Here is a 12,583-nt window from a genome sequence, read left to right on the forward strand (position 1 = left end):
AGTCAAAGTCCTGACCTTAATCCAATCGAAATGTTGTGGAAGGACCTGAAGTGAGCAGAGGAAACCCACCGACATCCCGGAGTTGAAGCTGTTCTGTACAGAGGAACGGGCTAAAATTCCTCCAAGCCGGTGTGCAGGACTGATCAACAGTTACCGCAAACGTTTAGTTGCAGTTATTGCTGCACAAGGGGGTCACACCAGATACTGAAAGCAAAGGTTCACATACTTTTGCCACTCACAGATATGTAATATTGGACCAGTTTCCTCAATAAATAAATGACCAAGTATAATATTTTTGTCTCATTTGTTTAACTGGGTTCTCTTTATCTACTTTTAGGACTTGTGTGAAAATTTGATGTTTTAGGTCATATTTATGCAGAAACATAAATTCTAAAGGGTTCACAAACTTTCAAGCACTACTATAAGATAAGATACATTACTAAAACCTGTCCAACAGTCCACACTTTCATAACATTTATAACTTGCCATATAACTTGGATTATGTAGATTCCATTGGATACATACCAAACATAACAATAAGCTCTAAGGCCAAGTTTACATTAGACTGTATCTGTCTCGTTTTCTTCGCGGATGCACTGTCCGTTTACATTAAAACGCCGGGAAATGGGAATCCGCCAGGGTCCACGTATTCAATCCAGATCGTGTCAGCTCCGGTGCTGTGTAAACATTGAGATACGCGGATACGCTGTGCTGAGCTCTAGCTGGCGTCATCATTGGACAACGTCACTGTGACATCCACCTTCCTGATTCGCTGGCGTTGGTCATGTGACGCGACTGCTGAAAAACGGCGCGGACTTCCGCCTTGTATCACCTTTCATTAAAGAGTATAAAAGTATGAAAATACTGATGCAAATACTGCCCATTGTGTAGTTATGATTGTCTTTAGGCTTGCCATCCTTCCACTTGCAAGTGGTAAGTGATATGCGCTGGGATCACACACACAGCGGCTCAGTCCCGAATCACAGCTTGTGCACTTCACTCGTGTGCTCTGTGAGCTGCGCAGGGCCGGAGTGCGCACCCTCCAGAGGGCACTCGCTGTTCAAGGCGGAGTGATTTGGAGCGCAGGATGCCTGCGGAGCCGAGCGTATCCGTGTATTGGTGTTGCTGTGTGCACGCAAATCGTGTATTGGTGTTGCTGTGTGCACACTAATCGTTTTAAAAACGTTAATCTGATGATCCGCTGATACGGTCTAATGTAAACATGGGCTAATTCTCATGTAAACACATCACTAAATCATTGTCGCACTGATTGTGTCTTGTCTCTTTATAGGGGGTGGGAACATGGTGGCTATTGATCTGATTGTTCAGCATGTGCACAGTCAGCTGGAAGAGGTAAGTCAAATTGCTATTAGATTGCAGTCAGTTAGTCAGCTATTGCAGTCATCTGGTCAGCTTTTTCCTCACAAAGTTCTGTGGAGTTAATAATGCAAATTGAAAAGTGTATGTCAGCATGTCTGTCTTAATCACATTGTATATTCGTATTTGAATTACATTTACAGTTGTGTGGCTGTACTAACATTGCACTAAATATCATTGTGTCTGTTGTATTTTATCATCATCTCTTCAGTAAACACTCTATATACTGGTGAGGGTCAGAATCTGCAGCCTATCCCAGTCAGTAACTGAAACTTAGGCTTGAACCAGGGGCCTTGGATCCTTGTGGGGCCAGTGCTACCCACTGAACCACTGTGCTGCCCTGTCGTATTTTGTTTAATATTATTAAGTTGTGAAAATTTCTAGTTTTACATTCAAGTATAAGTACTTGCCTCTACATTTTACGAGCATTCATTTCCTAAAGATGTTAATCTCTTGAATTTTTCACTGTGACTTTATTGTTGGTCTTAGTAAGGTGCTGGGCCACAATAAGTCGCCAGAACAGTATCAGTGCACCTTGGTTACAGACCCTACAAGTCTCTCAAACTGTACAGGAGGAATTAAACGCCGTTCTTCTGAAAGCCATTCTCCGATTTACTTCTGTGTTAATGTGTATTTGCATCTTGACAGAGTGTGGTTTTATGGGTCTGCTTGTTTTCCCACTAGCAAAACAAAAGTCGTCGAGAAACAAGTGTTGCTCATTTTGGTTCCATGAAGCTGTCATCCAAATTGTGAAACTGATTCTATCTTCCGTATGAAGTTATTATTGAACAAAATTTGTGAAAGTCAAAAAACTGCTTTTGGGGACATCCTCCCCCCCCAAAAAAAAACCAAAACAAAAAACAGCAGAAGCAACAGAGCACTTTACAAAACAAAGTTATGCATGTGCTGCCTTTTACTTATTATTTCTACAGTGAAACGGCAAGCTCTCTGGGTTCTGAGAGGTTTTCTGTTTCTTGCTGTCTGTTTTCTGTAAATTCTGGTGTGGTTCATGTAACACTGCCCCTTAGTGGACATGCTCGTGTTATGTGCAGGACTGACACACCCTTAAGTGAGCATCCTTGAACAATGGCCATGTGCAGAAGTATAAATCAGCCCTAACCCATTGTAAAGAAATGTTCTGTAGGTGTTTTATCTGGGTTAAAAAAAAACAAAGGAAAAAACCCCACAGCATATGATTTACCTAATTTTTATACTCATCACAAACTGTTCAATGAGCCCCAGATGTTTTTAGTAATTGTTGTTGTATGCAGTTCCCTACGAAGATATTGAAACAACAAGGCCAATTCTTTTGTTTTTGTAATGCCCTGAAGACATTTGACTTTGGAATCAAAAGATGAATATGCAGCTTTTATTTCCAGATATTTACATCTACGTATGTTAAACAACTTAGAACGTGGCACCTTTGGTGGCAAACCACTCAATTGTTTGGGAAGCAAAAGTATTGGAACAGATCATCTTAATGTAAATCGCGCATGATATTTGTTAGCATATCCCTTGCTTGCAATAACTTTATCAAGCTTCTGGCAGCTCACTTACATCACAAAATTGTCGCATCCCTCTCCTGAGATGCTTTTCCAGGCTTGTACTACAGGTTCTTTCAATTGTTGTTTGTTGGAGGGAGGGCTCTCCTTTAAGTTTTATCTTCAGGAGGCGAAATGCATGCTCAATTGGTTTACGAGCTGGTGATAGACTTGGCCAGTCTAAAACCTTCCACTTTTTTTCCCCTGATGAAGTCCTTTGTTGTTTTGGCAGTGTGTTTTGGGTCATTGTCTTGCTGCATGATGAGGTTCCTCTCAATTAGACTGGGTGCATCTGTCTCTGTAAATTGGCAGAATGAATGTGTCTGTTGACTTCTGAATTCATTCTGCTTCTACCATTATGAGTTACATCAATAAAAATTAGTGAGCCCCATCTCGAAGCAGCCCTGCAAACCCAAGCCATGACATTACCTGCAATGTGTCTGATCAGTAAGCTCAATAGCTATGTTTTGGATTATGAGCAGATCTTGTTTTCTCCAAACTTTGGCTTCTCCATAACGTTAGTAGAGCTTAACCTTGGTCCCAGACTTTTTGTGGCTTATCTCTATTTATTTGTGAATTCCAAGCTGGCCTTCCAATTCTTAATGCTTTTGAGTGATTTGCATCTTGTGGTATGGCCTCTATATTTCTGCTCTCAATGTCTCCTTCAAATGGTGGATTGCGATACCTTCACCCCTGGCCTGTGGTGTTATCACGGGCAGTTTTTTTGGGGGGGATTTTCTTCACAGCTGTCAGTGTTTATCAGTTGCTGCTGTTTTCCTTCGCTGAGCTGTGCTAGTGGTTTCTTTCTTTTTCCGGACATTTTCAAATTGTTGTTTTGGCCATGCCTAATGTTTGTGCAGTGGCTCTAATCAATTTTCCCTCTTTTCTCATCTACAAAATGACTTGCTTTTCTCCCATAGACATTTATCTGGTCTTCGTGTTTTGCAAGAAGTTCAAAACAAGTTTGATGTTTTTAACAACAAATGCAGTCTTCACAGGCGAAACTCAAGGCTCAGACCAAGAGCCTTATCTTGTCTAAGCCTTGTAATTGTTTAGACAGTCGGTCTAACGGGGCACACCTTGGCAACAAGAAATACTTGTCAGTAGTCATGTTCCAGTATTTTTGATCACTTGGAAATGGGTAGGTTAAAACAAAATATGCAATGTTCTAAATTAACACACCTAGATGTAACAGGGAATGAAAGCTGAAATTCTGATTTATTATCTATCATTTATCATCTCGTTCATGCTTTGATCTCAGACACAAGTGTTTTCGGTGTATAGCCAAAACAAAAGAATTGACCTTGTTTCAATACATTGAGAGGGGACTGTAAGTACAGTTAATCAGTATGCTCATTGTAGTGCATTATTTCACTTCCATATTGTTGATGATAATGTATGATCAAACAGATAATGCTTTTGCCATGCAGTGATGCAACAGTCAGGAATATATATATATATATATATATATATATATATATATATATATATATATATGAGTGATTCCACGCTTATGGGTACTGAAATGGGGACATGAACTTATTTTTAAAAATTCACCTAAAACCATTTCTTTTTTTACCATCAGGTCACAAAACATGTAATCTTTAATGAATGATATGTTAAAAGATAACTTTAATTTTCTGAGATGTAATAAAAACATATTTATATGCCAAAGTCAGAACGTAACAGAAGTGTTGTGGACATATATATTCTCAATTTTAACAATGTAGAATTACTTTTTGAAACATAGGAAGGTGATGTTTTAGCAAATATAATTAATAAACATGTGTAGTAGAATAAACATACACATTCTTTCAATAAGATTAACATGGTATATAGCTAGATTGTAATTAATTTGTAACAGACGCGAGATGGACAATCGTAACAGAAGTAATGTAACAGACATCATTTTGGAACTCATAGGCTTGACTTTGGCATATAAATATGTTTTTATTACATCTCAGAAAATTAAAGTTATCTTTTAACATATCATTCATTAAAGATTACATGTTTTGTGACCTGATGGTAAAAAAAGAAATGGTTTTAGGTGAATTTTTAAAAATAAGTTCATGTCCCCATTTCAGTACCCATAAGCGTGGAATCACTCATATATATATATATATATATATATATATATATATATATATATATATAAGTAAAGTTACAGTAACTAGGTGCATTTGGAATCTAATAGCATTAACAACAAAGTAAGTTGATGTATAGGCATAAAGATAATTATTGGGATGTGTTGTGGGATTTTTTTTTTGACACTGTGTTGGCTTTGCTCGCTCACTGCACTCGACCTTTTCTCTCTCTCTCTCTCTCTCTCTCTCTCTCTCTCTCTCTCTCTCTCTCTCTCTCCATATATTCCCTCTGATCTCCCCCTCCATCTCTTTATCCCTCCCTGTATGCCTCTTTCCCTTGGCGGGAATGCAGCGCGAGCTCAGTGTCAGGTAGAGTAGCACCAAATGTCACTTTCACACGACCTGCCTCAGTAGGCAAAGCTACCCCAGTTGTGCTGCTCTGAAATCAGGTTGTATATTTAAAAACACTTTTCAACCAAAATGTAAAACCAGTTGTTATGCACTTTGAGATTTTCAAAAGTTATCTGACTTCTATATCATTATAAGCAGTGGAAACAAAACCTTTCATATTAAACCTTTCATCATTTAAATATTAAAGGGAAGGTTTTCATTAATCATTTAACATATCTGATTTTCAGTAATTATCAATCAGAATAAGGAATCATGTATTTTTTTTTGAATATAAGTATTTGCCTTATATTGAGGGCGTAGATGAAGATAGGACTACAAACAATATTTTAATTACAAGCACTTTTTTAATTTCACTGTTGAATAAATGTAAATGACTGCAGAATCTGCTTTTTTAGTATCAGCCGTTTGCCTTGTAACACAGCTGATTTTCTTGACCTTCATTGACTTCATTGGTCTATTTTATTTATCTACCACTTAAGACAAATATTGTTACTAAAGAGAAGCAATTGTGATTCAAAGATTTCTATATTTTCAGGATTTATATATTTATTATTATATACATGCTTGTACAGTACATGTACGGTATAATTGGTGTGATTTTGAGCCAATTTTGACCTATTATTGACCAATCCTATGTTTAATAGGTATTGGGTATTCAAATTAGATACTTATTTGCAAGTTAAATGAATATAAATATAAAGTCTCTAGAATGTTCAGCATATGTAAAGCATGAAATTGGTATTCTAAACATAAACAAAACTGGCTTCAGACCTGCATTAAGGGGAAACTTCTGCCAACATTTATTAGCAATCTGTATCTGCTCACTTGCTCCTGAGAATGCTGCACCTACACCCCTGAACCAAGAGAGGGTACTGTCTGTTTATATAAATCTCATACCTACTTAGATTAATACATTTTTGCTATCTATATCAGTATAAATAACTTTGACTCTTTCAATATTCGTTGTTTTGGCCAAGGTGTGCAGCAGTCAGAAGTAAGTTCAGTGGAGACGCAAGTCCCGTTCTATGCTTTATAGTTCTGAAAGAGACACTCCTCCTGCATTCTGTGTCTAAAATAAACAACTGTCTTCCTACGCTTGACCCCTCCCACCCTTTTTGTCTTAATATCACCTATCTCTCGCTCCATTTTAGTCTCGCTTGTCTTTACCTATAGTTAAAGATCTTGCCCACAGAAATGTTTCCAGTGTCTACTACAAAGGCTTGAGTTTTTCCATTTGGCATACTAACAGAGAGATAGAGAGGAAGTACAGCTCTTCTTTCTTATGACACAGGATGTATCTGGCTTTTGCATTGCTGCACTCTTACCAGTAACAGAGTAAGAGAGTGACAGCACCAGCAGACATCATAGACAGTACAGACACATTATTTAAAGAACACCCACCACAGAGCTTACAACAGAAAACATGCAAATGGCATTGAAAATTGGTGATCAGTTCTAATCATTGTCTGCCAGATCTTGGTGATCAAGTGCAAAGCATACAAGTCACACTTCTGACTCCTCTCGCAAATTTCTTTCATCCCTATATCACCGTTTGAATAATTTGTGATGTCTATCTTTTCTCTCTCTACTTGTTTTGTCATTTCTGTTTTTGTTTTGTTTGTTTGTTCTCCATCCATAGAGGAAACTCCGCTGGGATATGTGAGATTTGCATCTTATTTTTTATTTACCATTGCTTGCTTTTAATTATTGTAGTGAGAGCATACCTGCAGCCAGAAGTGTGATTTTGATGTGGTCATGTCAAATGCTGCAAGTTGTATATAACTGGATGTGTGATTTCTTAAACAGTTGCATATAACATAAAATAGGATGAATTCAGATATACTGGGACACACTGAATTTCCACATTCTCTAAGCTTAATTGGCGTTAATAAAACAAATACCCTAACACATGATAAATCTCTAAAATTCTCAAGGTGTTCGCTATATACATATGAAGATCAAACGTTTCTCATAATTTGAAGAAACATAGCTTACACATTTGTCAAGACTGACTGAAAGCAGTATTTTTAATCACGTTTGATAATTTGCTACAGCATGGTGACTTGGGACACATTCATTTGTTTAGGTATTTACTTTCATCCACAATTACATCGTTAAATGATTATTTATTATATATTGGTTTATATATTAGACATGAGTATCTCATTAATGGCATCAATAAATTACATTTTGGTAACAGGATTTTTAAAAAATCTTTTCCAGATTCAAGATATTATAATATTATATGAACAATAAACAAAGTCACATTGACTACACATTTAAGATGTTGGCCTAAGTAACATTCTGTAATTCAGTAACAATGGCAACAGAGTGTAGAAAATCTTCAACATTTTCCAAACTCAACCAATGTTTTCTCAAATTCACTATGAACATATTCAGTAATAATCACAGTAGAAACACACTGCTGAAAGGTAAGTAACATCCCATCCCTTTTCCTCTCTCTTCGATTTATTGTTTTAAGACTGTCCCAGTTAGTCTGAGCCATGCTGTCCCAAATTACCAACCCATGTTTAGTAATTTGAGACATCTTAAAAAATTATTAAATTATAAATATATGCATATTATTTGAAATAAACTTTTCTTATTTTGTTACAGTAGTACACACGCCTCATAAATATGTGGAATAAATTTAAAATGTTAGCTAATTTGCATAATATGCAAAACCTAATTTTGAGAACTTTGTCCTAGGATCTTTGGCCTATCTTCACAAATTTGGTGTCAGCCTACTCAACAGAGTGTAAATAAATCTGCACTCATTGGCCACTTTAATAGGAGCTTGTTCTTGAGTCTCAGATTCCTGTTCTTGGCTGGCAGGAGTGGAACCCAATGTGGTCTCGCCTGTTGCAGAAGATGCATTTCTGCTTACCACGGTTGTAAAAAGTGATTATATGAGTTACTAGATCCTTCCTGGCAGCTCAAACCAATCTGGCCATTTTCCTCTGACCTCTCTTAACAACAGGGTGTTTCAACCTACAGAACTGTCGCTCATTCAGTTTTTTTTTTTTCAAACCATTCTGTATAAACTCTAGAGATTGTGTGAAAACCCCAGGAGATCAGCAGTTTCTGAAATACTCAAACCAGTCCATTTGGCACCAACACCCATGCCACAATGAAAGTCACAGAGATCACAATTTTTCCCATTCTAATTTTTAAAGTGAATATTAACTGACGCTCTTGATTTGTCTTTGCATGTTCTTATGCATTTGTGCTGCTGTCAAGGGATTGGCTGATTAAATAACTGCATAAAACAGCAGGTGTATGGGTGTACCTAATAAAGTGGCTGGTGATTGTACTTATCAAAACATATTGACATTTGTAAACAATATGGCCACCACGTCAATCAATATTAGTGAGATGGAGCCTTATTTACCCAAACGGTTGTAACTTATGAGTGCTTGCATGGATTTGCATGAAACTTGAAAGTCACATACAAGAGGAGATTCTGAGGTGATAGACAGCGTTTGATGCATGATCATACATGGGGGACAGAGCTGAGGTCAACTAGCTGTTTCTGCAGAGCCATAAAGCCAATGAAGCTGACATTTGGTGTGGTACATCTGTACTGTTCTAATATTGGTGTATTTTTTTATGATAAAACATGGCCACCATTGACCAATCAGCTTTCAGCAGATGTTTGGCAGAATTAACATTTGGATTATCATCAAGAAACTTTAATGGTAGATTCAGGTACTGACTCACTAATAACTGGTGCAGTCTCACTCAAATTGGTCAGTGGAGGTGCTATTCATATTTTTGCACACAAAAAACAAGTGTATCTCTTGGAAAATAAGATGTAGAAAGAAATGTCTTTTTAAAAAGTGTTTCTGTTGCATGAACTGACAATTTTATAGCTTTACAAAAAAAAATAAAAAAATAAAAAAACCTAGCCAAACCATATGACATTTTTCCTACCACAGGATTTTTGGGATCACATTCCTGTTTGATGCTTACCAACACCCACCTTATATATCACATGAATTAATTCATGTTATTTCTACTAGGCACTTCCGCTGCAAGGGCTAAGTAACATGCACCTATATGAAGTATGTGGACATCTGACCATCACACCCGTTTTTGGGTCTTCCCCACACTGTTGCCACAATGTTGGGAGCACATAATTGTCTTAAATGCTTGTGTATGCCTTTACATTAAAATTTCCCTTAACTGGAACCAAGGGGTCTAGCCCAACCCTGTAACAGTGCCCCTGTGCACAATGCAAGGTCAGTAAAGAAATGGTGTAGTATGGTTGGTGCAGAAGAACTCTGCTGGCCTGCACAGAGCCCTGACCTCAACCCCACTCAGGACTTCTGTGATGAATTGGAACACTGACAGGCATGGTTATACATAGGGGGGTGGAGCTAAGGTCAGATAACTGTTTCTCAGGAACCACAAGTCCGATCAAGCTGAAATTTGGTATACTTCATCTGTGTGCTAATCCGTGAGTGGATATGATGATGATAATCCAGTTAGTTAAAAAACAAACAAAAAAACCCATGGCAGACATTGGCAAATCAGTCTTCAGCAGGAATTTTACAGGTTTAAAATTGAACTATTTTTACAACACTTGAAAGATAAGTTCTGGTTAGGACCCACTTGTAAAGAAGGCAAATTGGCCATTGGGGGACACTCCGTGTTTTTGCACATTAAAAGACTTGTATCTCTTGTAAAATATGGTTGACCATAAATCTTCTTTGTTATGCTGATTCTGTGGCTGAAGGCATACAAATGTTCCTTTTAGACAATTTAGCCTTGCCCACTCCAATTTAAGATAATTTGCATAATATGCAGTACCTACTTTTGCATGCTTGTCCTAGGTTTTTAGCTCAATCTGCAAAAAATTGGTGTCAAATTATTTGCAAGAATGTGAACCTTAAAAGTTTTCAAAAACATTTTGAAATTTGCCAACAGTATGACCGCCATAGTTATGATGAGGAGGAGTCCATTACATAAACAGATGCAACTCATTAGTGCTTGCATGTATTCACAGGAAACTTGAAAGGCATATAGTAGACAAGATTCTAAGGTCATGTACAAAGTTTTGTGTCTGATCATTCTTGTGGGGGTGGGGGCTTGAGGAACTAAGGTGCGATAACTTGCTCAGGAACTGTAAGCTGCATCAAGCTAAAATTTAGTATACTGCATCTCTAGATCTGTTTCTTTAAAAAATGCATTTTGGACCATTTTAGCTTTGTCCACACTAATTTGTATAATATGCAAAACTTACTTCGCCAAACCTATCATGAGATGTTTGGCCTGTCTTCACAGATATAGCCGGTCTTCACAAATATAAACTACTCAGCAGGGTATGAAACTCAATAATTATCAAAAAAGATGTTGACATTTGTAAACAATATAGATATGCCAATTATTTCTTATGAGGTGGCCTAAATTTTGCATGCATTTGATGATCTTCTCCCCCCCCAATGATTGGTTGCATGTATTTGCACGAAACCTGACATGTAGAGTATATACAGGAATAGTATACCATTCTGAGCTCATATTCTAAATATAGGGCATTATCATAACTGGGGGATGGGGCTAAGTTCAAATAAGTGTTTCTAAGGAACCATATGTCCTGTTGAGCTGAAATTTGGTAGTGTATATTCCCACGGCTACATTCCAGAATCTAATAGAAAGCCTTCCTTGAAGAGTGGAGGCTGTTATAGCAGCAAACAGTGGTCAAACTCCATATGAATTCCCATGCTTTTGGAATGGGATATTCAAGAAGGCACAGAGGGGTGTGATGGTCAGGTGCAATAGTTTTGACTTTGATCAGGCCAGAAAATAAATGCTGTCCTAATTTACTTGCTGCCCCAATATGCCTGAATTCACCTAACCTTTTATTTAATTATGTGATGTATATTAACTTTTTCATGAAAACATAGGTTTGGTTCTTTTGCTCAAACAAAATGCAATGTGCAGTATTTGACTGGCTAGCTTGGAATATGTAATTAAACGGTAATTTAAATGATGTCACTAAAACTGACCTGCTCTAAATAGAAATAATGCTGGACATGTGTAGCCGTGATCTGGCCAAGAACTGATGGCAGGGCATTTCTTTAACCAAATAATGTATAGACACTCAGGAAACATTTGTCAGTTAGTTTGGTTGTAAGAGCCCCTGTTAAGAGTGTTAGTGACTGTTCTTAAGTGACTAATTTGCTGCTTCATTTGCACTATTTTCCAGCAACTAACTTTGCTCAGTAATGAGCTACATGATTTCCATTAATGTGTGTGTGTATGTGTATATATATATATATATATATATATATATATATATATATATGTATATGTATGTATGTGTGCGAGTGTGTGAGAGAGAGAGATGTGTGTAATTGCACATATTGGTGGCCCAGTTTGTCTCGTTCCACTGACCACTTCCTGTCTCTCTCTGGTGGCCATGGTAACAGGGCGGCGCTGGCTTCTGCCCATCAAGCTCAGCCCCTACCCCAAACTCTTTGTGTGTTGGAGAGCACGCCACAGGTCCGCGGTATGCACACCATTATCAGGTCAGACACACTCAGACAGACCCATAAACTTTCAGTGCTGTGAATGGCAATTGTGACCCACAGTTGGAGATTTCATTTCACTTTGGTCTGATTAGACTAATACGTCGTTTACACGTAGCCGGGTATTTATGAAAACGGGTATATTCTCCTCCCCCGTACTAGAAAATAATTCTGTTTACACAATGCTCAAAAACAGCCAGGGAAGGCTGTCAAAAACATGTCAAACAAATAGAAAGCCAACCAGAGATCTGAAAGCCAAGGAGGAGGGACCGTCAGATCACAATGCTAAAACTCCGTTTTCCACTATTTACACGCAGGCATGAAAACGGAGTTTTCACAAATCTCCACTTTGCCCGGAGTTTTTGAAAGCAGCCGTTTTCAGTGACTGAAACCTCAGTTTACGTGTAAATGATGGGTGCAACCGCATAAATAAATATCCGTTTTTATAGATACCTGGCTACGTGTAAACGGGGTCTTAACCGTTATCCATTGCTGCTATTAAGATGTTTAATATTTAACAAATCTGAAACAATAGAATAAAAGTATATGATAACAATAATACAATAAAATTCAGCAATTATGTACATTCAGGTCCATAAATATTTGGACAGTCATAGCGTTATTATTTTAGCTGTCTGCA

The 12,583-nt window shown here is 37.6% G+C and overlaps 1 protein-coding gene across 3 annotated transcripts in view; it reads left to right on the forward strand.

The window, feature by feature from the left end:
• The window catches only part of uckl1b (uridine-cytidine kinase 1-like 1b), an 81,605-nt gene that overhangs the window by 52,512 nt on the left and 16,510 nt on the right, over positions 1 to 12,583 (forward strand). For 2 of the 3 annotated variants that reach the window (XM_060937899.1, XM_060937897.1), the window contains exons 7-9: positions 1,292 to 1,353; positions 7,053 to 7,072; positions 11,845 to 11,943. In XM_060937899.1, the coding sequence (XP_060793882.1) occupies positions 1,292 to 1,353; positions 7,053 to 7,072; positions 11,845 to 11,943 (181 nt within the window). Of the gene's footprint in view, positions 1 to 1,291; positions 1,354 to 5,354; positions 5,372 to 7,052; positions 7,073 to 11,844; positions 11,944 to 12,583 lie in introns of all 3 variants that reach the window. The other variant, XM_060937898.1, reaches the window with a different exon arrangement.

Source organism: Neoarius graeffei, chromosome 13, assembly GCF_027579695.1.
Source record: "Neoarius graeffei isolate fNeoGra1 chromosome 13, fNeoGra1.pri, whole genome shotgun sequence".
NCBI lineage: Eukaryota > Metazoa > Chordata > Actinopteri > Siluriformes > Ariidae > Neoarius > Neoarius graeffei.